General features: G+C 49.3%; 1 protein-coding gene across 1 annotated transcript; it reads left to right on the top strand.

Annotated features, from left to right (window-relative positions):
* Nucleotides 1-3477: 3477 nt before the first annotated feature.
* On the top strand, nucleotides 3478-5092 carry LOC127482268 (cygnin-like). The gene is made up of 2 exons (XM_051812448.1): nucleotides 3478-3611; nucleotides 4959-5092. Exons 1-2 carry the CDS (start codon nucleotides 3554-3556, stop codon nucleotides 5090-5092), a joined length of 192 nt encoding a protein of 63 aa, XP_051668408.1. The 5' UTR covers nucleotides 3478-3553.
* Nucleotides 5093-27348: the final 22256 nt, after the last annotated feature.

Here is a 27348-nt window from a genome sequence, read left to right on the forward strand (position 1 = left end):
CCAAGTCCTTCTCCAGCTCTCCTGGAGCCCCTTTAGGTACTGGAAGGGGCTCTAAGGTCTCCCCAGAGCCTTCTCTTCTCCAGGTGAACAGCCCCAGCTCTCCCAGCCTGGCTCCAGAGCAGAGGGGCTCCAGCCCTCGGAGCATCTCCGGGGCCTCCTCTGGACTCTCTCCAGCAGCTCCACGTCCTTGTGCTGTTGTTCCCCAGGGCTGGAGGGAGCTCTGCAGGTGGGGTCTCACCTGAGGGGTCAGAGGGGCAGAATCCCTCCCTCCTGAGCCCAGGACAGGGGGGGTTTCTGGGCTGGGAGTGCCCATGGCCGGGGCATGTCCAGCCTCTCACCCACCAGCACCCAAAGTCCTTCTCCCCAGGGCTACTCCATCTGTTCATCCCCAGCCTGTGCTGGTACCAGGAGTTTCCCAACCCAGAGACACTTGGCCTAATTTTCATCCCATTGATTTGCCCCAAGACCAATTTGAGTATTTTGCCTGAAATCTTTCAAAAAAAGGACTGTGAAGCTGATTAAAAGGGATGTGGGCAAATATGTAAATGAAGCCAAGGTAATGAATTGCCACACCACATCTGATCAGAAATCTGTCGTGATTCCAGTGCTTTCCTTCCTAATAATTTTCGTGGTTGTCTAATAAGAAAGCTTAAAAAATTCAAAAATAAGAAGCTGAAAAGGACTGCAAAGCATTAGAGGACAGGATTAGCATTCCAGTGGATCTTCTCATGCTAAAAAGATAATGAAAAAAATATAATTAAGTAATAGGGAAAGCTACCTTGTCTGTACAGACAAGGATAATGAACTGGAGAACACAGAACACAGAGTTTCTGCAGGGAAACTTTGTGTTGCAGTAGATCACACGTAGGCACCTAAGAGCAATGTCAAGGTGTGGGGAAACCAGCACCAATTGTCCTAAAAGTACAAACAAAAGCTAAGTTTGGAAAACACAGGACGTACCCATACAGGGCACAGCCCTTGGAAAGCACATCCAACCATTCATGTGCTTCAGGAAAGCAGGGAAGGGGCTCAAAGGAGCTCAGAAAATGGCAAGAGGTCAAGAAGTGTGACCATCCCCCTGTGCTGGCACTGCTGGGGCACCTCCAGTGCTGGGGGCAGCTCTGGGCCCCTCAGACAAGAGAGACATTAAGGGGCTGGAGCGTGTCCAGGGAAGGGAACAGAGCTGGGAAAGGGGCTGGAGCACCAGGAGCAGCTGAGGGAGATGGGGGGGCTCAGCCTGGAGAAAAGGAGGCTCAGGGGGGACCTTTTGGCTCTGCAACTCCCTGACAGGAGAGGGGAGCCGGGGGGGGTCTGCTCTGCTCCCAGGAAACAAGGGACAAGAGGAAATGGCCTCAAGTGGCACCAGGGGATATTTATTCACCCAGTTGGAGTTCAGGCATTGGAACAGGCTGCCCAGGGAAGTGGTGGAGTCCCCATCCCTGGAGAGATTTAAAAGCCATATGGATGTAGCACTTGGGGACAGGGGTTAGTGGTGGTCTTGGCAGTGCTGGGGAATGGTTGGACTTGTTCTTAGAGATATTTTCCAACCTAAATGATTCTGTGATTCTATGATTAAGATGTGACCTGCCAGAAAAGACTGAATCGAGTGGAATAATGATGATCAGGAAAGAGAACACATAGAAAGCACGGCAGTCCTTAAATCTTAATGATGTGATACACTGGATAGGTATAGTCTGCTCTTGGTGGCCAGGATGAGGAGTCAGTGACTAGGCACAGCAGAAGGTCCTCACCTGAGCTATAGGAAAGCCTTTGTAGTGACAGGAATGTAGAGCAGAAAGGACTGAACAGGGAAAGTGTGGAAACACCATTGCTGAAGAAAAAATGACAAACACCCAAGAGCAACAGTTAGAAATCATGGTGATGAAGTAGAGGAGGTGCACAGCCCCCTCACCTTCACTTTTCCTCAATTTCTGCACACAGTCAGATCACAGAGAGGAACATAAAGCTGAGCCAAGCCCCAGTGAAGAGCCTGGTGCAGGCAGAAGTGGGTGCCTGGGAAGGAGTCCAAGATCGTGTGTTCTCACTCCGTAAAACTCCCCACCCTCCAGCAACAGGAAATTTGTTGACTTCCTCAAGAAGTTTTTATACCTTATTTGCACCTGCTGCATTAATTTACAAATTGCTTTCTCAATACATTTGTCCTTTCAATACATTTTAACTGCTTGAATTTCTTGTTCAGGTTCCACGTTTCAGCTGTGCTCAGTGGGAAAGAGGACAGTTTGGTTACCTTTTTGATAAATGCATGATTTGCCTTGGTATCCCACCTATTTCTTGGGTTATAAAAATTGAAGAACTGTCGCTCTATCCTCCTTAGGCCTCTGAAATTTTTACAGCTTGTAATACACCTCCTTTAAGTGTTCCCCCCCCGAGCTGACAAGTGCCAATATACTTAATTTTATGAACACAAGTCCCCAGCTCTGCCACCTTTCTTTTAACCTCTTCTTTCCCTACCAGGGGCCACCAGGGAGGGGGAGATGAGCAGAGCACACACCACTGTGACACCCCACAGACTGATGCAGGACTCCCAAACCCCCTTCCTAACTGGCTTTAGGTAATTCAGACCCACCATTTGCACAGAGATTATCCATTTTTCCAAATTCTCAGCCTTAAACTTACACTGATTGAGGGTTTGATGTTTTGCTGTCATGTTACTCAGTGTTTTAAGATTCATCTGCTGCCTTTTGCAGATTTAAGTTTGAGGATATTGAGGAATTCTGCACCAGCAGCAGCTTCTTGTCCCTTCACCGGTTGCCTCTGTTTTCCTGGCTGTTCCTCAAGCCATTAAACAGCCCAGTGAATTTGGGTTGGAAAAGCTTTTGTTTGAAACCTCAGGACTGTCTGGAGGGTTTGTGAGGAAGAGATGATGATCAAAGTGTCTCCAAAGCTCATCCAGGCTCCTGGGAGCTGTCAGCCCCAGCGCTCCAGCCCATCCATCAGAGGGGTGAGAGAAGAAGACCAAAGAGACTTCACTGAATGTGGTGTTTGATGAATTTATCAGGGAGATTTGTCAGAGATGGCTCAGAGATGGGAACATGGGTCCTTTCCAATCAGTCCCACATGGTGATCAGCCTGGACAATGGAGGGAGAGTCATCAGTGCATCGTGTCCCTGTTGCATCCCACTGCATCCCTGCCAGAGGTTGGGAAAGGCCTGGAACCCCGTGATAGTGATCTTGTTCTCCCTCCATCGCTGCACCCACAGATCTCCATCAGGTCCCTCTGACCCATCCTAAGGTCTCTGTTATTGACAGCCCCTATTCCTTTGTGTTCCAAGGAGTGCTGAAATCCTATCTGATATTGGGCAACCACCTCTGGGGGGAGGAGGTGGTTGCCAGCACACAGGGAATTCTCTCGTGCCATCACTGCACGTCCAGCCCCAAACAGCACTTGGATGAATTCCCATCTCCCCAGCATCCCCAGGGAAAGGCTCTATAAAAACCAGGGGCTGCAGCCTCCCTGTACATCACCTCCTCCCTCTGAGGTCTCCAAAGCTCCTCTCTCCAGCCTTGCTGAGATCCCAGCTCAACTGCAGCCATGAAATTCCTGTACCTTGTCTTTGCTGTTTTCCTCCTGGTCTCCCTGGCCACTCCAGGTAAGAAGGGCTGAGATGAGCTTTCTATGTTCTTTGGGATTCTTCTAAAATAACTATAGCTCTTGCAAATACCGTTCTTACCCTCTGAGGTGGCTGCTGTAACCTGGCCAGGTACTTTAATGACTTCTTTCAAGGGACAATAAAATGAGAACTCCTCTCAGGGGGATTTGTACAGAAATAATCTGTGACATTTCTGTGAAATTGAGGTTGAAAACTTCAGTATCCAGTCTGGGAGGGAGCCCCAGGCCAGATCATTCCAAACAAGAGTCTGGACATGGCCACTTCTCCTGGGGGGTCAGAGAATTCCATAGTGCCAGAGGGGCTCTTCTGGGCAACTCAGTTCTCTGCCAGGGCTCAGTCCAGGGTGTGTTTAATGGCTTTAAGCTGAAAGAGGGTAGATTTAGTTGGGATATTGGGAAGGAATTCTTGGCTGGGAGGGTGGTGAGGCCCTGGCACAGGTTGCCCAGAGAAGCTGTGGCTGCCCCATCCCTGGAACTGTCCAAGGCCAGGTTGGACAGGGCTTGGAGCAACCTGGGATAGTGGGAGGTGTCCCTGCCTGTGGCAGGGGGTTGGAATGAGATGAGCTTTAAGGTCTCTTCCAATCCAAACCTCTCCATGATTCTATGACTGTGTTTTATTTACTGATGTGCCATAGCTCTTGCTGCTAATTCCTGTTTCTGAGATTCTGAGGCTTTTGGGTCCCTGTACAGGAACCAAGAGGGGATTTGGGGCTGAGATCTCCCAAACAGGCTTTAGAAACCCCTTCCAGAGTTCAATTCTCACCCACCTGGGCCAAGCCTTTCTCTTGACCCATTTTTATCCTTTTAACAGTGAAAATTTGGTGCAAAGCTGCTGTGGGGCCAATTTTAAGCCCTTTGCAGCATCCTTGGTGTGGCTTTTGCTGCTTTGCTCTGAGAACACTGATCCTTTAAGGAGAGGTACAGGACAAGGAAGAACGAATGTGCACAGAAAAACATCTTTATGAACTCTGCTTTTGGGGTGTCTCTCACTAGGAGATTGAGTCTGCTCTCCTCCAGGGCATCTCTTTCCCAATCTGCACTTGTTAGTGAGGGGAGGGAGGTATTCAGGGAGCTGCTCTGGCTTGTGCCCTTCAAGGTCCCTTCCAACTTTGAAGGAAATGTGGAAATGTGGGGGGTAACAGAGCAGGACCTCCCTACAAACAGGGTCTCATCCTGCTGACTGCTGTCACCCACCTTGGAAGGGATGGGAGGGCACGGAAGTGGGGCACAGATGCCACATTTACACCTAGATGAGATGGAGGGGATGGAAATAGGGGCACAGAGGCACCTCTCCTGACCAAACCACTCTCCCTCTGTCATCCTGCAGGCTATGGGAAGGTCCTGAAGACCTGTGCCAACCTGGGGTACTGCTCCAACCAGTGCTCCAAGGTGGACACCTGGTCCTACTCCGCTGACTGCAAGAACTACTGCTGCATCCCACCTGTCTGGAAGGGGAAATAGGAGCTGAACAGGAAGCACCTGAGGAAGAGGAGGCACCATGGAGGCTTTGGGGGCAGATTCCCAACCGTGTAACCCCATTGTCACCCCCTCCTCTCAATAATTAAAAAGAGAAAAAAAGGAGATATAACTCTGGTGTGTGTGGTGTGGTTACTGGTGTTCCCATGATCCCACATGAAGCATTAAAACAGATTTTTCAAGTCCAGCCCAAAGGCTCCAAAAAAAGCCTGAACATCCACTGACAAAGAGCAGCAGAGCTGCCAGTGGCCTGAAAGGGTGGGAATTTGGGAAAAGGGGTTATTTTCCCTGGGATCATTTTCCCTCTTGCCTTCTCCATTAACACAACCCTTTGGAGACAACAGGGAATCTTTAAGCTCCTTTCTGCTTTTTCAGGTGACAGGTGATCTGCAAATGCCTTGAAAAATGTGGGTGGTTCAGCAATGTCCCTCTCCCCCAGCACAAGACAACCCTCCTTCCATGAAAATTTCAGCAAATCCACAGAGGTGGGAAACAAAGTCAGGGAGGGGAATGAGAAATGCAGACAAATCTTAAAATACTCCCTTCCTCACCACCTACTTCTTCCTAAACTGAGCTTCACTCCTGAATTCTCTCCCTCCTCCCCTCAGCAAGGGAACGGGGAATGGGGGCTGTGGTCAGTTCATCACATGCTGTCTCTATTGCTCCTTCTTCCTCACAAGGGTTGGACTCCTCACGCTCTTCCCTGCTCCAGTGTGGGTCCCTTCCATGGGGTCAGTCCTTCAGGAACAGATGGATCCAGTGTGGGATCCCTTTCCACAGGGTCAGTCCTTCAGGAACAGGCTGATCCACTGTGGGTTCCCTGTGGAATCCCAAGTCCTGCCAGCAAACCTGCTCCAGCGTGGGCTCCCCTCTCCATGGGGACACAGGTCCTGCCAGGACCCTGCTCCAGTGTGGGCTTCCCAGAAGTCACAGCATCCTTCAGGCAACTCCTGCTCCAGTGTGGGGTCTCCAGGGGCTGCAGGTGGATCTCTGCTCCCCCATGGACCTCCCTGGGCTGCAGGGGACCCTCAGCTCCGGTGCCTGGAGCACCTCCTGCCCCTCCTGCTGCACTGCCCTGAGAGTCTGCAGGGCTGCTCCTCTCACTTGTTCCTACTCCTCTCTCCAGAATTGAAGCTGTGTAAGTTTTTTCCTCCCCATCTTAACTCTGTTATCCCAGAGGTGCTGCCACTGTCACTGTTGGGCCCGGCCTTGGCTCCACTGGACACTCCATCTTGGCTCCAGCTGGAATTGGCTCCATAGGACACTGAGGAAGCTTCTGGCATCTTCTCACAGGAGCCAGCCCTGCATTCCACCCCCCAGCTACCAAAACTTTGCCACATAAACCCAATACAGAATCCAGCAGTGAAACAGCTTCTGCAAGGAAAAGGTGCTCCAACCAGCTCTGCTCCCTCTTCCCTGAGGAGGGATCTGGATGATCCTATCCACCACCATTGGCCACCTGGGGGTTTGCTGGAGGGTTTTTTCTCAGGAGGAAATTGTTATGAGTCAACTTCTGGCATTACCAAACCATCTAATGGATCCTTTTCTTTGTAGAGGAGTCAGGGACCAGAGGAGCTACAGGGACCGAGTGATCATTTCCCTTCTAGGCAGAGAACAGCCTAGAGGGGTGATTGGGAAAATTGGGGGCAGTTTAATCCTCGGCTTTGTCTTCTCCTCTCCTTCTCTCCTGCTTTTACCTTGCAATGCAATGGATACAGTGCAGAGAGAACGACTGCAAATCCACAGGGACTGGGATGTGCTCAGCATCTTAGAGCTGTGCTGTCCAGTTGGATGTAAAACATCCCCTTATTCCCCATCCCTTCATGTGGATAGGCTTGGAGCAAGTGCTTGTGCAGCTTTTGCTCTCCAGGGCAGGCAGCCCCAGCCACGTCAGGCCATTCCAGAGGGAATGGTGTCATCATGCAGTGCCAATATTGTTCACTCTCAAACATTCCCTCACTGCCAGGGAACACAACCTACAGTGTCTCTGCTTGGGTTCAGCCTCTTCCTGGGCTGGAGGTGCTCTGGGATTTCTTTCCTTCTCCAGAAAGGAGAAAGAAATGAGGGAAGGAACACATTAATCTCAGTATGATATAAATGTAAATGCCAGGACTTCTTTTTTTTCTGCTAGTTACCCGGGCTAGTGGAAGGTGTCCCTGCCCATTGGGAAGGGGATTGGAATGAGACGATTTTTAAGGTCCCTTCCAACCAAAACCATTCCATGATTTTATGATTCTTCCCACTTTTTGTGAAGGACATTTTGGGTGGGCAGTAGAGGCATAAGTCACTTGCCACTCTGGTCACCTCTGCTTTCCTACGTTCCATTAACATATGTTCATAATATATTCATAATGCTTTCCTACATTCCATTAATATATGTTTACAAAGTCCTACACTCAGAGACTAAAACTGAGTTGCTGTTTATCCTTTCTGCAGAAAGTGGCTTCCAAATCACGTGGATGTGGCCGATATGGGAGAAACTTGGGAAATTTCAGGAGGGCTTGGATGGTGCTGTCTGTATTCAGGCAACTGATTGAGTCTCAGATGTTTGGGATTCACCTTCTGAATTCCATAGGGTTTTTTGGTAGGAAAGACATTTCAACTTCATAACAACCTTCATGTCCATTGCCACAACCTTTTGGATTCCAGCGGGGGGTCTGGGTCTTGCCACACGGCTGGGAATGCATAGGGTGGCATTGGCTGGTGTGGTCCCAGTCCTCCCAGATCTCTGTTTTGGAAGGGAAAAAGAAGGGAGACCCCTCTCCAAGTCATTGCTGTAACACTGATCACCACAACCATTCCTCTGACCCAACACCAAGTCCCCTGATCAGGGACTGATACTCCCAGCTGTCTGTGCCAAAAGTTTTGGCAGCCAGGCTGAGTCCAGCTCCCATGGGAGAGACCTGCACAGGCCACACAGGATGCCTTCAAAAGAGCCAAACAGGCACAGGGTGGACGTCTCATTGTCAGATGGCCACTGGGTTGGAGTGACACAAGATCCCATTAAGCAGCAAACAATGTGTCCTGGGACACCAGCGAAGTCACACTCCTCCTTAACTCTGTCCTCCCTGGCAAGAAATGTCTATAAATATCAGGGTCTCCAGCCTTTTTCTCAGCAGCTGATCCAAGATCTCTCTGCCAGGCTGCCTCCCAGAGCTGCTGTGATCCCGGGGGATATCCAGTCATGAGGATCATCTATGTTGTCTTTGCAGTTTTCCTCATGGCCTTGATGGCCACACCAGGTAAGGTGATAAACTATGTGGAGCAGAAATGAGGGATAATAGTGAACCACAAAGGAATTTAGGTGAAAGTGTTCAAGGAAGTGTCCAAGGCCAGGCTAAACAGGGCTTGGAGCAGCCTGGGATAGTGGAAGGTGTCCCTGCCCATGGCAGGGGGTTGGAACTGGGTGATCTTTAAGGTCCTTCCCACCCAAACCATTCTGTGATTCTGGGAAAAAAAATATTGTCCCAGGAAAGTAGGTGTGGGTGGTGGGTCTTGTGTGGAAATTCGGGTTGGGTTTGGCTCTCAAGACCTTTGGAGTGGAGTTCAGCTCCAGAATCATCCCATCCTACCTTTAGACATCCAACATCCAGGGGTCTCCACGGGAACTGGGCTGTGTCATGGTCTGTGCTGTTGACCGTGAATTAGTCAGTGTTGATGTGCATCTTTCTGTCTTTCCACAGCCAAAAGCCAGTCCAGAAAGAGCTGCAGAGGGTATTGCTCCAGGACATGTGGTAAAGGAGAGAAGGAGGAGCACACTGAGGACTGTGGGAGGCTGCACTGCTGCCTGGCACACAGGAAAAGGAAGTAGAGCAGAGACATTCCATGATGAGAGGAGAAGGGAAACAATGACATTTGCAGTAGTTTCTTCTTGTCTCACGGAAGTGGAGTTTGATCCTTTCATTAAAAAAGCCCAGATCTCACCCCAAAGTGTTCTGTGTAGTTCATTGTCCTCCAAAATGTCGTGTGCAGAGGACTGGGAAACATCTGGCAAGTCTTGCCAGACAAGTTCTTGTTTATGGAGATATGATCAAATGCAGACACTGGCAGTGGGAAGCCATTCCCCTTTGTCCTGTCACTCCATCCCTTGTCCAAGGTCCCTCTCCAGTTCTCTTGGAGCCCCTTTAGGCACTGGAAGGGGCTCTAAGGTCTCCCCAGAGCCTTCTCTTTTCCAGTTAAACACCCCCAAGCTTTCCCAATCAGAGGTGCTCCAGCCCTTGGAGCATCTCTGTGGCCTCCCCTGGACTTGTTCCTTTCCTGTATTGAAGGTCTCCCAGAGTGAAGCAGAGGAGCAAAATCCCCTCCCTTGACCTGCTGGCCACACCTCTGGGGATGCAGCCCAGGATGCAGGTTGCCTGGCAATCTGAACCAGCAGCCCAGACATAATCCCAGGAAGATGATGGTTTCCATTTCCAAAGCCCTTCTGGATTTCTTCAGAACATGTCTTTGACACATCACTACCCTTGCAGGCACCTGGGATGTCCCAGCTCCAGCTCTCACTCCCCTGCACTGCCAATACTTTGGAAGTGCCCAGGGCTCTGTGAGCAGCTCTGTGCTGAGCTGCAGGAGCACTTGGAAGGCATAGGATCCTCGGGACTGAGTCACTGGAGAGTGAAGCACGAGGAGAGGGACACAGTCTGCCACATGTCAGACAACAGACTGGATCCAGCAAGGGCTGGTGCAGCCTAAAAATGGTGCTGTGGCTTCTGAGCCTGCAAATTGCCACCAATAATTAAGTTTTGTCCCCAGAAAGACTTAGTTGTTTTTTTTCCCTTCTTCTGTCTTTTGTCATTTGCCCCTGTTTTCTCCAAAACAGGGTAACTCTCCCAAGGAGTTGGCACTAAATGGAGAAAGCAGCCCATGGCACCCATGAGTGATGAGGAGACTCTTCCCGAGGAGACAGAATAGGGATCTTGCCCTCCAACTTCTCCTTCTCAGCCAAGGCAGCGTCTCTGGGCATCACTGGGGACACCTGGAGGAGAAAAATCTGGTCAGTGTGAAAGCAAACTATGAGCCACTGGTCAGAGTTGAGCTGCAGCCACTGACAGCAGCAAAGAAAGTAGAGCAGAGCTTGGGAAATGTAAAGAATAGTCAGGGAAATACATCCTAACTGCCAGACACCATCCATTTGGAAAAATTTTGGAGGGTCTCACCATGGGTTAGGCAAGTTGCTAAATAATACTGTTGCTACCAAGATGTTAAATACCAACCCTGAGGCATTTGCCCTCCTGACACTCATTCAGGCCTCACCCTGCTGAAGAAATCCAAACAGGATCGTGCAGGGAATGCAGCAGTTTGGACCTGCCTCCCTCAAGGCACATCTGTGGTTGTTTCTGCATATCTGGGCATCCTCTCCAGCTCTTGCAGCTTCTCCCTCCCAGGTCAAAGCACATTCCCTTGGATTATCCAGCCCCACTGCTGTGGGACGGTCCTGGATGATCCAGGCAGTCCTTCAAAGGGCTTCTCACCTTCCCCGTGTTTTATTTAAACAAGGATTTAAAATGCCCAGACATGAAAGAAAACATTTGCCTGATCTTGAAGGAATACTTCCTTCTTTTTTCTGGACAAACTGGTAGTGGGCAGGGTTAGATGGGATATTAGGAAGGAATTCTTCACTGTGAGGGTGGGGAGGCCCTGGCACAGGTTACCCAGAGAAGCTGTGGCTGCCCCATCCCTGGAAGTGTCCAAGGCCAGGTTGGACAGGGCTTGGATCAACCTGGGACAGTGGAAGGTGCCTGTGGCAGGGGGTTGGAATGAAAGAGTTTTTAAGATCCCTTCCAACCCAAACCATTCTATGATTCTATGATCTCAGAGTCTTTTTTGCTCACCATTTTCTCGGAAAACCAAGCATAAGTTGCCTTCTGCAGATGTTTGAGGCCAATTTTTCCTTTCAATCCCATCAGTGTCCTCAGCTGTGGACTCTGGTGTCACCTCCTACAGGACAGAGGGGGATTTCCCTAAGCCCAGAGGAAAAGGTTCCCCATCTCAACTTGAGAGTAAGGAAATCATGGCTTTACTGAGTTTTAATGCACAGCAAAGGGAAAGGATTTAAAAGCTGACATTAAAAATTGATCATGGCAGTTTTATCTGGGAAAAACAGCCCATCCCACATCTTTTCCCTTCCCCAGATGTTCTCCACCAACCCTAATCCCAATCCCAGTTTCACCGGGGGGAGGGCATTTATTTAAAGAAATTGTTTTATGCCTGTGGAAAAATGTCAGTAATACTGCCATCACACTGCCCTCGTTTTTCCCCATCTGCATTCCTGAAGCTGTAGTAAAATCCCTTAGGAGGGGCAGGAACACCCACTCAGAGCACTGGGAGTGATGTCCACTGCTCGTGCTTTGCCCACCTCACTGGTTCCTGCTTCCAGTGTGCCTGGGAAAACACAAAATCCACTACAGTTAATGATAATTTCATCTTTTAGGGAGCTTGGGGTCAACAGAGCCCATTGCACCTGGCTGCAGGTGTCAGGGAGGCAATTCCCTCCTTGTCTGGGATGTGCCTGTTCACTATGCTGGTTGGAAATCCATAAAATATGCTCATAAAGGCATTTTCCACCCCTCCCAGCATCTTCCCAGGATCCCCCTCGTGTCCTGACCACCACACAGGCCACATGCCAGGTACAAACAACAGCAAAGGTGTCCCTGCAAAGGACAGGGAATGTGGAGGGATGGGGGATTGCTCACACACCAGACATGGTCTGGACATGGCCAGGTAGTGCCAGTTGGCCTCAGGCCCAGAAAACAGGTCCTGGCACTGTTTAATGGTCTGGAAGAGATGCCTCCAGTGCATCCAAGTCCATGGGAGCAGAGCCAGAAATACACTGCGGGACATTTCTCTGGGAATGGTGGACTAAGGGAAACAGAGGTAGGAGGACAGAGCTGAGGATGCTGGTTTGTATTTGTGCCTGTAATTTTCCAGAGGCTGCAAATCTAATGTGGAGAGAAGGGTGAACTGATAAAAGGAAAGTTTGGAAAAGAATGGAATTTATATTTGTGTTCCCATCCAGTTTCCACTTCCAAAGACAAAGCCTGGAGAATGGATATGCAGGGGATGGGCACATGGAAGGGACCTCATTCCCAATTCTGAGAAGTTTCTGCAATGAAAACTGAAGCAGAGGAAAACTTGGGAAGGGACGTGGAAATCTTGTAATGGGGGGTGATGCCCTGGCACAGGTTGCCCAGAGAAGCTGTGGCTGCCCCACCCCTGGAAGTGCCCAAGGCCAGGTTGGACAGGGCTTGGAGCAACCTGGGATAGTGGGAGGTGTCCCTGCCCATGGCAGAGTGGTGGAATGAGACAATTTTAAGGTCTCTTCCAATCAAACCATTCTGTTGAGGGGACAGTCTGGTCTTCTGTGGGAGGGTAACCAGTAGCACAGGCTCTGGTGCAGCGGCTGGTGGAGCTCGTCCCACCATCCTTGCAGAAGGACAGTTTGGGAATAAAGAACACAGAGAGCTCAGACTGCAAGCCAAAATATCCCTGGCTCCTACTCTTACCCCTGGAGCTCCCAATCCAAACACCCCCTCCCACAGAAGCTGCTCTGGGCACCATGGATGGTGAGGAAGGAGCAACCCAGGCTGCTGGGGCTGCCAGCATAGAGACAACGTGGCTCACGTACGTCCAAGGGAAAATTCAGATCCCTCTTCCAGGAGAAGGCAGGCACGATCTACGTTCCAGGCAAAAACCAGCACCAGTAAAATCCCGGCAGCAAGGCTGGGAATGCGGCTTTTAGCAGCTCTCTCCAGGCTGTGAGCTGTGTGTCCCACGGGCTTGCCAGCTGCGGTGTCAGTGATCAAGGTGAAACGTGTGTCTCCCGGTCAGAGCCCGGGAGAAGATTTGGGAAAGGCTGCCATCTCTTGGATAACTACAAAATAACGGCACCTGCCTGGGAAATGCTGCTCCTGGACACGAGGGATGCCACAGCTCCAGCCTTTTCCTTGGAGAAGTGCATCGACTGAAGTTATTCCCGCTCTACTCTTGCCCCCCACAACCCACCCGCGCCTTTATTTAGGGCAAACTAGGATCAGATCTGGAAACGAGCTGATTTTCTGTCTGGATTTCCGTGCCTTTTGGCAGTGGCTGCATCTGCAAGGCTGGGGCTGCACATTTGGAGAGCTTTGTTCAAACCACCTCCCACCTGGCTGGCTCAGGTCCCGAAAGCCGCACAGGGGTGGAAGAGATGCCACCAGGCTCGGGACAGCACTTCTGGGGCTCTCTCTCTGCCTATCCCTGCTGCTGTGGGGTGATTCCAGGAGCTCCCTTCACCTTTCCACAGAACCTTTTTGGCATTTGTGGTTGCCACACCGGCTCTCCCAAGCCCTGAGGTGCAAGCCCTGGCACTCCTGTGGTTCCCTGTCCCCCGGGTCCCCTCCACTGCTCCCTCTCCCAGACCCAGCTGCTCCGTGGCTCTAAAAGCACCCGAGCACCTGCCTGCCTGCTGGCCCACTTTTCTGCAGATTAAACATTTGTCTAATGGCCATAAGCTGCTTAAACATGTCTTGGGCAAAGCCCCTTTGTGAGTATCCCGAGAATAAATGGCTTCCTGCTGGGACCACTGCTATCCCCCCACTCCAAGGCATTTCTTATGGATGCCTCATCTGTTTTCTTCCCCTTTTGTGCATCCAGTGTGTTCATCTCCCTTCCACGGGCAGAATGGAGTGAAAAATGTACCCCATTATGGACAAAGGGAGATGGCCTCTGTTACGTGGCCAAAATCCCCAATCCTGCACCCCTTTTCCACCCTGTTCCCAGGATATCCTGTCTCCAGGATATTCCAATGCAAGCCTCTTCCCCAAGCCCCATAATGTCTTCATCTATCAAGCCAACACCACACTGTTTAGGACCTGCCAATGTATGACTGTGCAGCACTTTCTAATTAGCCTGACAAAACCCAAATAAAATCAGAGCCAATATATCCACTGCTTCCAGGATTTTCCACCCCCACGAGCCTGGCAGCTCTGCATCTCCATTGCTTTGTTGTACCATCTCTGACCAAGCTGAGACCTTAAACCCAGCTCCTAAAAAGTATCAAATACAAATAAAGTGACTGTGCCAAAGCTGGTTTTGACAGTACATGGCATGGGAGGAGGATTGAATTGACCAATACTGGGAATATCTGCCCCAAACAGAAAGAATTGTGAGTTTTTCCAAAGGGAACCTTTTATCTTGATAACTTTAACCTATTATTCAATTTTTGAGTATAAAAAATTATACTCAGATGTATATTATAAATAAATAAAATTATGAGTATAAGATTATACTCAGATGTATATTATATATCTGAGGATGTATGATATAGACCCTTCAGTTGCTCCTCTTCTTTCTTACCTATAAGCAAATGCTGACTCTAAAATCTGAATAATAACACATCTTACCATGCTCTGAATATCCAGGGAATAAACAACAGAAAAGACCCAAGCATGAGGAGCAAGGCAAGGAATTCCAGCAACATCCTGTGCCCTAAAATCAAGGGGATTCATCCAGGGCTTAAGCTATTAGAGGGGGTGATGCTAAGCTGGGGCTTCTAAGCCATGGCTCCTTGAATATTAGAGAAGGAAAGTGTGTGGGGGAGGTGGCTGGCATGGAGAAATGGGGAATGGCTTAGAAATTCCAGGTTTTAGAGTATCCTGGGTGTTGGTGGCTGTGATTTCCCTTGGGAAAGGGTGCTTTGGCAGGGGGGAAGAATTTGTGGGCTGCAAGGGAAGATGAAAAGGAGGGAAGGTGATGGTATTGCCCAAAAATGTGTCCTGTTTTTCAACTGGAATGTGGGATGCCCCCCTTTGTGTTGGGAATCCCAAGGCAGGTGCCCTGAAGGCAGAGGTGCTGGGGCACAGTTCTTCAGCTCTCACTACTCAAGGGCTGGGAAGAGCAGGAATGGTCCATAGGAAGCAACACAGTGGCATAAGGGAGACATGGAAGAGGGAAGGGAAGCAGGATGGTCAGCAAGGGCAGGAGTGGTTCCAGGTGCAGAACATGAGCAGAGACCAGAAAGGGGAGAGTTGCATTGACCAAGGTGATGTGATGGTTCCAGGAACATCTCAGGACTTGGCACAGGGAAGGGTTTGGTAGATGCTGGGCCTCCCCCTCATTGATGAGGGGGAGAATGGAGGGAGGAACAGTGTCAGGGAATGAAGGTGATTCATGCAATATATGACCAAAAGGATTTAAAGATAGTCCTGGTCTGGTCTGATGTTCCACTGGAAAAGAAGAGTTGGGTACTCAGAGTCACACACTCGAGGCATCTCCCAGCCCAACACACAGCCAAACAGAGCTTCCAGAATCCTTGGAAAGGCTCTGACAGCATTTTTACCTTGAGCTTGAGTTGGGCCACCCACCCCTGGGATCACCAGTCAGACATCCATGTCCTGCTCTGCCCTTGGAGGGTGGATTCAGGTCTCCAGTACCTACCTTGGAGAGGGATCTCCCTCTGGAGGCATTTTTTGACTGCAGAGTGAGGGTGGGATGAGGAGGTCCAGGGGAGGTGCTCCTGTACTCATGCACCTCACAGTGCAGGTCACCTTGGGGACAAGAGACTGACCTATGCCAATATCTTACAGGAAAAGGTGGCAAACAGGGATAAAAGGCCAAACCTCAGGAATATCTGCTCCCCCTGGTTCAATGTCTTTTTGGTCCACTTGTCCCACATTTGTCCCAGCTGTCTCTTCAGAGGTGACCCAGCTGAGAAGATGAACAGGACCCAGCAGTCTGAAGGTCAGCAAGGAGGAGCGTGGTGGTGCCAAGGTTGTGAACTGTGTCTGTGCTCTGGTGCATCCATTGTGAGGAGGATCTGGGTCACTTGGCTTTTGCACAGAGGTAGGGACCAGGCACAGGCATGGCTGTGCCAGTCATAGAATTGCAGAATCACAGAATCACAGAATCACTGAGGTTGGAAAAGACCTCCAAGATCATCAAGTCCAACCTGTGATCCATCCCCACCTTGTCACCCAGCCCAGAGCACTGAGTGCCATGTCCAGTTGTTCCTTGGACACCTCCAGGGATGGGGACTCCACCACCACCCTGGGCAGCCCCTTCCAATGCCTGACAACCCTTTCCACGAAGATATTCCTCCTGATGTCCAACCTGACCTTCCCCCGGCACAACTGGAGGTTATGTCTCCAGAGACCCCTCAGAAGGGATGATGTGAGCAATGATCCCAGTCATAGCTACTGTATGGGACCAGAGCACCTCACCAGACTCTCTTCAGGCATTTATAAATCTCTCAGGAGATTTACAGTTTAAACACGGTCTCGTTCATGCACCAAACCCAAGACAGAGTGGCCAGTTGGGCTGTATCCAGCCATGCCCATGCTATTAAACTTCCTCAGTCTTCAAAACAGGGTGTTTCCTCTGGATAGTGCCTTGGGAAGGGTCCCTTGTCCATGCCAGCTCCTGAGCTTCCCAGTATTATTTGGGTCAGTGTTTCATCTGAGCTGAAAGAAGTCATTTAGCCATTTAGCCATTTAGCCATTTAGCTCTACAGGTGACTAACTATGCCCCAAATTCTTTAACTCCCAGGTATAGCTGTAGCCCCAGGGAGTTCAGCTTCAGGTATGGTGGAGTAGGACAGTGGCCATGTGGCCACTATGACCAGGAGTGGAGCAAACCAGAAGGCCTGTCAGCAAAGACCTTCACCAACAGTGCCAGCTCATAAACATGAGGCAAAACTGTAACTCATGCAAAGATAAGAAGCCACTTTTTTTTTTTCACTTTAAAAGTGAAAACACTGCAACCGAGTAATTACTCCAGGCCTGGCCATCCAGTCAGAAAGCATCAGGCATTTCTGAGCAGCCCTGGATGAGGGACCAACGGGGCTGGCTGGCATTTCATCCCAGATTCCTTTCACTTGAGCAATCCGCTCCGGAGACTCCTGCTTTAGTCACTTTTACGGCTCCTTGCACTCGAGGCTGCAGCAGCATGTGCTCGAAGAGATGTTAAATGTTATTTTGTGGCATTGCTCCCCCTAAAACTAAGGGGTTTTCCTTCTCCCTGAAGAGCTGTTTCTCCTGTTCCTTGTGATGGAGAAATGTGATCTCTGGTCAGTCATGCTCTGAATCGCTGAGAGTTTCCTCGTCTGAAAATTTAAGAGGGTGCACTCATCATCTTCCCTCTTCTGCCGGGCCTCAGAGGGTGTCAGACCTTCCCTTTTGTGTTTTGTCATCCAGAGAGACATGGACAGGCTGGAGAGGTGGGCCCATATTAGCCTCATGAAGTTCAACAAGGCCCAGGGCAAGGTCCTACACTTTGGACTGGGCAATCCCAAGGAGAAGTACAAGTGGGGTGGGGGATGGATGCAGAGTAGTCCTAAAGAGAACTTGGGTGTGCTGGTGGGTGAGAAGTTGGATATGACCCAACCATGTGGCCTCAGAGCCCAGAACCCCCCCGTTCCCTGGGCATAAAGCAGAGGAGGGGGGAATTCTGCCCCTCTGACCCCTCAGGTGAGACCCCACCTGCAGAGCTGCCTCCAGCCCTGGGGAAAAACTGCACAAGGACATGGAGCTGCTGGAGTGAGTCCAGAAGAGGCCACGGAGATACTCCAAGGCCTGGAGCCCCTCTGCTCTGGAGTCAGGTTGGGAGAGCTGGGAGTGTTCCTCTGGAGAAGAGAAGGATCTGGGGAGACCTCGGAGCCCCTTCCAGTGCCTAAAAGGGCTCCAAGAGAGCTGGAGGACTTGGGACAAGGGTCTGGAGTGACAGGATGAAGGTGAATGGCTTCCTACTGCTAGAGGGCAGGGTTAGACAGGATATTGGGAAGGAATTCTTGGCTGGGAGGGTGGGGAGGCACTGAAATAGGTTGCCCAGAGAAGCTGTGGCTACCCCTGGATCCCTGGAGTGTTCAAGGCCAGGATAGTGGAAGATGTCCCTGTCCGTGGCAGAAGGGGGGAATGAGAAGACCTTTAAGGTCCCTTCCAACCAAAACCATTCTGGGATTCTATGATGATTCTTGTATTTTCCCAAACATACCTCAGATCTTTGCCCAGAGAAGCCAAAGGATGTGTTGGACACTCATTCCACATATTCACCTTTGCTCCAGGTTGTCAGAACACCCGGAAGAGACACACAAGCATAACCTTGTTTGAGGAAAATGGTCAAAAATACAGAAATGTTTTGCAAAGACAATAGAAGAGTTTGAGGATATTCAAATTAAAAAAAGGAAGGAAACAACAGGCCTGACACACTCTCTCCATTTTCCCCTGCCCTGTGTAATATAAGTCACTGGATGTCACTCACTGAAGATGAAGTTCAATGGAGGAGCAGGAAATCAGAGGTCCCTTGGCTGTGTAAAGCCAATTTATGGACTTCACTGCCAAAGAAGGTCACTGAGTCAACTGCTGTGACTGGATAATTGCATGACCATGAACATTTCTAGCTCTGCATGCGAAGATCCTGTAATAAAGGTAATCAAATCTCATGCTCCAGCGCATAAGTGGATCTTCCGTGGTAGCCGGGAGAGAGTTTTTCCATCCACACAGCCAGGACTGTACAGTTACCTTGGTGTGCTCTGGAGGCAACCTCAGGAGCCTCAGGTTTTGGCCATTGCTGGAGGCAGGAAGCAGGATTTGACGAGCTGGTGGTCTAAGTGGGAATGGCAATCCCTGTGCAGGAGCCGGGGAGATCACGGAAGGGGTCGTGTGTGATTATTGTGCTACAGTGAGTCATTGTGCTGCCACACTGGGAAATGTCTGTGGTTCAGGAGGATCATCTGAACAGCAAACCAGGGTCTGAAACAGCGACAAAGGACCAGAGGGCACTGATGCAATGGAGTCTGAAATATCCTTGGAGACACTTAGCCCAGTTCAGGAGTGAGGAGTGATGAAGGAGCCCTCAGAGATGTCCAGAGAGGGTCTGGACTCCTCATCCCTGGAGGTGTTCAAGGGAAGGCTGGACAAGGCTCTGAGCAATCTGGTCTAGTGGAAGGTGTCCCTGCCCATGGCAGGGGTTAGGAGGAGATGAGCTTTAAGATGCCTTCCAACCCAAACCACTCTGTGATTCTATGATTCTGTGATTCCGTGATTCTATGATTCTATGATCCTATGTTTCTATGATTCTATGTTTCTATGTTTCTATGATTCCATGATTCTGTGATCCTATGTTTCTATGATTCTATGATCCTCTGATCCTATGATTCTATGATCCTATGTTTCTATGTTTCTATGATATTCTATGATTCTGTGATTCCATGATTCTATGATTCAGTCCTCAGTGAACACTGAAGCAATGACCTCCCTCTCGTGACAAGCCATTGGTGTTCATGTCAATGAAAAGACCAACCACAGTGCTATCACTGCTTGTGGTTGTCCCATGCAGAGCCAGTCCCATGCAGACCCAATGATCCTTCTGGATCCCTTCCAGCTCAGGGTATTCTGTGATTCTGCTACAAACAAGAGAGAAAATATAGCACTCTGATGGGTATCTTGATGGGGGTTAAGGATTGTGCCTACATGTATTTATGAGCCATGGATATCAGAACTTGTGTAGTCCTACCCCAAGTAAAATTTCCAAGATAAGCAGGAAAAAAAAGCAATGTGGCAATAAGGCAACTCTTCAACACTGCAGCATGAACCTGGCACTGCAGAGTTCATAGAATCATGGACGCTTTGGGTTGGAAGGGAACTTAAAGCTTATCCAATTCCAACCCCCTGCCATGGGCAGGGACACCTTCCACTATCCCAGGTTGCTCCAAGCCCCGTCCAACCTTCCCTTGGGCACTTCCAGGGATGGGGAGTCCACACCCTCTCCGAGCAACCTGTTCCAGTGCCTCACCACCCTCACAGCCAAGAATTTCATCTTGGGATGCTTGGAGGGAAGAAGACAGCACAGACAAGCAGCATCTTGGAGAAAAAGCCATCAAGCAACAGTGTGAACACCGGTCAGACAGAAATGCTCACTGTGGTGGTACAGGGGACCCTGAATTAGTGCCCTTCAAACCTAAACATCTTTGATCCCAGACCCCAAGCTCTGCACCAGGAGGCTGTGAAAGCCTGTGACCTGTGCAGGTCAGCCCAGACCGGAGCAGAAATGGACCTTTCCCAGCAATCAGAGAGCTGTGAAATATCCTATTGAAATCCAGCGCCGGGAGTCCGTTCCCATCCCATACACAGTAATTTTGCACAGTGGTGGAGGTTTTCACACATAGCAATAAGGAGTGATTTGGGAAGGCAAACAGCTGAAGGAGCAGAAGCACCTGAAAATGAAGGTATCACCTCTGGTCATGATTGCAGCTCCCTGACGTGGGGAGCCAGCAGGAGCCAGGCACAGGATTTCCCAGAGGGGTCCCAGCTGCCAGACTGTTACTCTGCCTTCACACTGTCAAACGCACTCGGATTCGCAATCCACGGAGCGCCGGGGTGAAGCACACATGGATTTGAGGAAAACAAGCTGTGCTGCAGTGCTGGCAGCCAGCTGGGAGATTCATCCATCATTCCTGTCTGTGGAGCCCACACAGCCCACTTGCTTCAGCGTCCTTCACTGGTGCAACTGTTCTGGTGGCACATCCAAGCCCTTCTGAAGGAAAAATAAGAGGTCCTGGGGAACAGGTGCAGAGGAGGCCACAAAGGTGATGTGAAGGCTGGAGCAGCTCTCCCGTGAAAACAGGCTGAGGAAGCAGCTTGGAGAGGGAGACCTCGTTGTGACCTTCCAGTAATCAAAGGGAGTTTAAAAAAAAAAAAGAGAGAGGGACTTTTGATAAAGCCATGGAGTGATAGGATAAGTGGGAATGGCTTCAAACTGGCAGAGGGAAGGGTTAGATTAGATGTTAGGAAGAAACTGTTTACTCAGAGGGTGGTGAGGCCCTGGCACAGGTTTCCCAGAGAAGCTGTGGCTGCCCCATCCCTGGAAGTGTTCAAGGCCAGGTTGGACTGGTCTTGGAGCAACTTGGTCTAGTGGAAAGTGTCCCTGCCCCTGGCAGGGGGTTGAAATAAGTTGATCTTTGAGGTCCCTTCCAACCCAAACCATCCCAGGATTCTATGATTCTGTTTCCCAGAAGTGATGCTCTCAAAGGAGTTTGTGGCTTCACTCACCTATTGAGACCCAAGCTGTGGTTCACGTGCTTTGGATGGGAAACTCAGAGACGAATACAGCCCCATTCATCAGGAAAAATCCACAGTGGATGGGAGGCCAGCACAAAGCCTGGATGAATGAAGTGTCTCAACCTTGAAAACACTGAGACATCTCCTAAAGTTGAATGGAATCTCATGGCTTTGGCTCCCAAGGGAGGTCCAGCTCCCAAGTCACCCTCTATCATCATCCCTATTAAGCAATTCAAGGTAGATTTGAAGGTTCAGGAGGAACCTGTGAGGTCCTTCCACCCACATTTTCTCCTGCAAAGACAGTGTTAGCTTGTGTCTCCTCAAAAAATCAGATGTTCCCATGCACTGCCCTCTCTGTACCTTGGTGGTTGTCCTTTGCAACACCCAAAAGTTACATGCAAAATTAATCTGAAGTCCATGTGTGCTCCATGAAAAAAGTGGCACTGAGAGTTAGTTTGAATATTCTGCCACACAGACATGTCTCGGGATCCACATAAGGGACAAAGATTGAAATGCTTTGTTTAATCAAGACCTGATAAAAGACCTGTTGACAAAGAGGTGGAAGCAGTGGTATACAGGATGTCCTGAAAGCACACGAGCAATTCAATGATGTTAGACTCCCTGTCAGAAACATGGGGCAAGGAACAGTGTGTGTGCCAGTCCTGGTGTGTCATGACACTGCCACAGCTCCTGTAAACAGGAGTTTGCTGCCTCCCATCCTGCTGGCCCAACCACCTTGCACCAGATCCTCCTGGAGCCATGAGCTGCAGCACGACACCCGAGAGCAACTTGCTCAAACGAGTGGAACCGGCGGCTTCTCTCCTGAATGTTAATTAATTACCAGCCAGCACTCCAGACGTGCTGCATCCTCACAGAACCTCATGGAGTGCTGGGCAGTGGCTACCTGAAAGTGTGTCCAATGCCATTCTCATGAGGAATGTATTGTCTTTAATGTAGAGAATTCCTGGGGGGGGCGGTTCTGAGCTGTCCCATGCAGGATCAGCAGGATTGTCAAATCCTAGAATGGGTTGGGTTGAAAGGGACTTAAAACCTCATCTAGTCTGATCCCCCCCTGCCATGGGCAGGGACACCTTCCGCTATCCCAGATTGCTCCAAGCCCCATCCAACCTACCCTTGAACACTTCCAGGGATGGGGCAGCCACAGCTTCTCTGGGCAACCTGTGCCAGGGCCTCCCCACCCTCACAGGCAAGAATTTCTTCCTAATATTTAATCGAAATCTTTCTTCTTTTAGTTTAAAACCATTCCCCCTTCTGTTCCCAGAACTACTCTTCATGTTCAGGTTTATGAATTAAGTCTCTCTTTCATTCATTCATGCTGGGCTTCCAAAACGAAGATTTGGGAAGGGCTCTACCCACGTTTGTAACAAAGTCTTTACTGAATCACTGAATCACAGAATCACAGAATGGTTTGGGTTGAAAGGGATCTTAAAGCTCAGCTAGTTCCAACCCCCCTTCCATGGGCAGGGCCACCTTCCACTTGACCCATCCAACCTGGTATTGAACATTTCCAGGGATGGGGAGTCCACAGCCTCCCTGGGCAACAAGAGAGGAACAGGAATATCTCAGAGGAATAGGAATTTTTTCCTCTCCCAGGTGAAATACTACAGGCACCACAGAGTGACTGGTCAAGGCTGCACGATCTTTGCTGGAGGTAGAAGGATCATTAAGAACTTTTTGGGTTGAGGTAGGTCTCATCCAACAGGCCCAATTTTTCAGCCTTTACCTGGACAGTTGCCCCATTGCAAGTACAGTGATCTGTAAGATTTAGATCAAGAGTTATTGTTTGCTGCTGTTTCAGCTTCCTTTGCTTTTCTTTTTTTTTTTTCCTTCTTTCCCTTCTGCCCTAAAAATGCCAGAGCTTGTTATCCTCTCACAGATTCAACCTGAGCATTTGTGCCGCAGAATCCCCCGTGCCCCTTTTCATCAGCCTAACTAGCAGATAACTGAGTTCCTCACGCTTCTCTTTGAGGAATCCTTGATATCCTCTGGCTTTGACTTCCCTGAATTTCCCTCCTCACTGCACTGACCACCACCTGAGCAGAGCAGGAGGGGGGTTTCTCTGGTGCTGGCTGGGTTTCCCACAGGAGATGCCACAAGGAGCACTTTGTGACGCTTCCCAAAGACTAAACACAGCATTCCTGGCTTTTAGGCTCTGGCAACTCAAGAAGCAAGACTCAAAGTGTCACCTAATCAAAGCATCTACCTCTGAACAAGACTCTTCTCTGCCTGCTTTGGGTTGCTCTTGTCTGACTTCATCCCTCTCAAAGTTAAATTTGTGTGCACCCTCTGCTCAGTCAGCAGACAGAGGATGGCCACCTCCAGACCATGGTTCATCCTGTCCCAAAGTACATGCCTAAAACAAGGAGAGGAATTGCCTTCTAGCTGTGCTGGCTTCCTCTCCAAATCCTCCAGAGAAGCTCTGAAGGATCATCTTGAACAAGAAAGATGTCCAACTTCTAGATGGCTAAAACAAGGCAAGACAAATCCCCATGCCTGGCTTAGTGTTCAGAAACCTTATAGGGAAGAACAATTCTTCCATTGGTTTATTAAGCAATCTTCAAGGTTATTTATCTCTTCCTTCCAGTCTCTTTAAATGCCACTGAAGTTGCTGTCATCACAAATCAGAGTCACCAGAACTGCCTTTCAAAGCAAAACTTCCAACTGAGAAGAAAAGACATCGCTGTGAAGCTAACAGTGATGGGTTTTGTCTCGCAGAGACAGGAGCATGGGGGCTGCTCCAGCCTCATCTCACCATGGGCCAAACTGATGCTGTGTGTCCTACGAGGGACCTGAGACCATTACAGGAGATGGATTGCTTCACAGTTTTGGACATCAGGAGGAATTTTTTCATGGAAAGGGCTGTTAAACACTGGAAGGGGCTGCCCAGGGAGGTGGTGGAGCCACCACCCCTACAGGTGTTCAAGAAATGACTGTGACACTCACTCAGTGCTATGGTCTAGTTGACGAGGTGGTCAAAGGTTGTACTGGATGATCTTAGAGGTCTTTTCTAACCTAAATGGTTCTGTGATTCTGTGAAATCAAGGATTCACCAGGTATTTTCTCTCCACTGTTTTCCATTACCAAGACTACATGAAAAGTAAGAACAGGGAAAGCACTTACTCACCCTCACTAATTCTCCACTTTCCAACCATCTTCATCTCAAGAGACTCCTTGAACTTGTATCTATTTACCTGCAATGTTTTTTTTTTTTTCTCCTTGTTCACATTATGGAAGAGACCCACAGTTGGTTACTATTCACAGCCCTCAAGTCCTCCAGGATTTTGCAGTCCCTGCAGAGGATATCCAGAGTCCCTCTGGAGAGGTTTGTCACCGTCCAGGCTCAGCAGTCGGGTGTCCCAGAGGCTCTCACGCCCCAGCAGCTCTGTTTGCAGTGACTTGTTTGCAAGCACTGGCATGGCTGGTGATCATGGTGGTCCCCAGTGGTGACTGAGCAGGTGACAAATGCAGATTTTCTCCACAAGAACCCAACCCCAAGGTGATGCTGCTGTGGGCTGTGTTGACTTCGAGTCCCGAGTGAGCCCAAGCTGGACAGTAAGACTTGGGAATGGTGACTTATAAAAGAGATTGAAGCAGTGAAGCAGAAAAGACCAAAGGGAATAAAGAGGTTTTTTATGGCTTTCTGGTTTCTTGAGGAAACAAGGCTTGGGAGATCATACCCTCAGAGTATGATTTTCTGTGTCTTTATCATTCCTACCTCCTCCGACAACTCCTTCATTCCTCCAACAGTTTCTACCAGACCCCAAGGAGAGGAGAGACATCCTATCAAGGTCTTCTCCCAGATTAACCTGCAGGTGACAGGCACAGCTCCCAAAGAAAGCAATTCTTAAAACCACTCCATGTTCAAAGATTGTGGGTTTCACTTTCTTTGGAGATGAGTTTTGAGGACAAAGCTTTGAGCAGCCTGGGATAGTGGAAGGTGTCCCTGCCCAAAGCAGGGTGTTGGAATGAGATGATCTTTAATGTCCCTTCCAACCCAAATCATTCTGTAATTCTTTGATTTGTTTGGATTCTTTTTTTTTTTTTTTAATTCGTAATTTTGTTTGGTTAAAAACAAACTGCATCACCAATATACACTTTAATTATCATCATATTGTATTGTTGTATTCATGGGCTCATTGTAACTAATTTTATGACATTCCCAAAGTATTTGCCATGGGCTGGTTAAGTGTCACTATTAACCAGCTGGGGAAGAGGACATTGGAACATGGGAGAGAAAGGACACATTCGTAGCTGAAAATGTAGTTTGAAAATTAGTTTTCAATGGCTACTTGGGTGTTTGAGCAAAAGTCTCACTGTATAAATTCCAGAGTTGGACACAATGAAATTGAAAATCACTTTCAGCATTAAAGAAACATTATTATAAATTCTACTGTGAACTCAGAGGTAGCAATACCAGGTGCTTGTGTAACATGTGTCCTTGGAGGGATTTCTAGATGTTGACTAGCAAGAGCGGCCTTGGGGAGAAGGAAGTGGGAGTGCTGATGGATGAGAGGTTGGATATGACCTGGCTATGTGCACTCCCAGTCCAGAAACCCCCCCTGTCCTGGGCTCATCCCACAGCATGGGCAGCAGGGAAGGGGGGGATTCTGCCCCTCTGCCCCCTCAGGTGAGACCCCACCTGCAGAGCTGCCTCCAGCCCTGGGGAACAACAGCACAAGGATGTGGAGCTGCTGGAGTGGGTCCAGAGGAGGCACCAAGGTGACTGGAAGGATGGAGCAGCTCTACTACGAGGAAAGGCTGAGAGAATTGGAATTGCTCAGCCTGGAGAAGAGAAGGCTTTGGGGTGACCTAATTGCAGCCTTCCAGTACCTGAAGGGAGCCCAAAAGAAACGCAGAGAGAGACTATTTGCGAGGACCTGGAGTGACAGGACAAGGGGGGATGGCTTCACAATGACAGAGGGAAGATTTAGATTGGATATCAGGAAGAAATTCTTGGCTGGGAGAGTGGTGAGGCCCTGGCACAGGTTGTCCAGAGAAGCTGTGGCTGCCTCATCCCTGGAAGTGTTCAAGGCCAGGTTGGATGAGGCTCGGAGCAACTTGGTCTAGTGAAAGGTGTCCCTGCCCATGGCAGGGGGTTGGAATGAGATGAGCTTTAAGGTCCCTTCCAACCCAAACCATTCTATGATTCTGTGAACTCACGTGCACATCATGAACGCACTGTGACAAAACTTGGGCCTTGGTAGGGCTCTCCAGGTTTGTTGTTTTTCTGCTTTACTCTGGATTTGGAGTAGGGTTTTTTCCTCCTAAGATCAACTGAAGTTGATCTGGACTTCTCCCAAGTCCAGCTTATTTCCTGGAGCAGAATTTCCCTCTCTACAGGCACTTCAGGAACAGGTCCATCAACAAAGTGACTAACTCTGCTTGGCAAAGGTAAATCCAGCCCACCAGAGCATCGCTGCTGTCTGAGGGTGGCCTGACAACTCCATTGACATGACATAAGGAAAGATTTAGGAGAGGTTTGGGAGCATAATAAATGAATCCCCCATTGAGTCGACTGTGCGTTCCTTGGATCTAGGAAGCAATCACAATAAGCCCCTTGGATTACTTGAGACAAATGCCTGTCTGCACAACAAATCACTGCAGATTGCTTATGACAGCCAAATGAGACGTCCCTTCACAACATCACCAGCAACTCTCTCAGCTCTGGACCACGTTATACAGTAGGAGTTATGAAATCTAAAAAAAACCACATCACCTCTTTTGGGTCTTCTTTCATGGGTGACTTCCCACCTGCTCTTACAGAGAGGTTTGGCCAAAGTGTTTGCTACAAGGCATTAGAGCTTTTGTGTTGTCTTTGACATTCCAGGTTACAGAAGGATTATATCCATAGACTGTGGTAATCCCTGAATATTCAGAAAATACACACACATGACTCTCCAAACACCAGACATCTGCCCCATGGTGCTGCACATCTGCCATTCCCGTGGATTTTTGAACAATTTCCTTTGATGAGCAGGTTTATTCCGATGGAAATCAGCAAATGAGAGCAGCTCCCGTTCCCCTTATATAGCTTAACATTTTTATCCAAGACAAAACATGCAGCCAGTCTGTTTGGACATCACACAAACACGCATCGGCGTTCGAAGATAAAGAGGTTGAACTCAGACATCCACGCTCTGAAATCCACTCTGCTAAAAAACCTGGCTCCGAAACGAATACATATTTTTTAAATTA

This window comes from Manacus candei, unplaced genomic scaffold (assembly GCF_025592945.1).
Source record: "Manacus candei isolate 608988 ecotype Guabito, Panama unplaced genomic scaffold, ASM2559294v1 h1tg000007l, whole genome shotgun sequence".
Lineage (NCBI taxonomy): Eukaryota > Metazoa > Chordata > Aves > Passeriformes > Pipridae > Manacus > Manacus candei.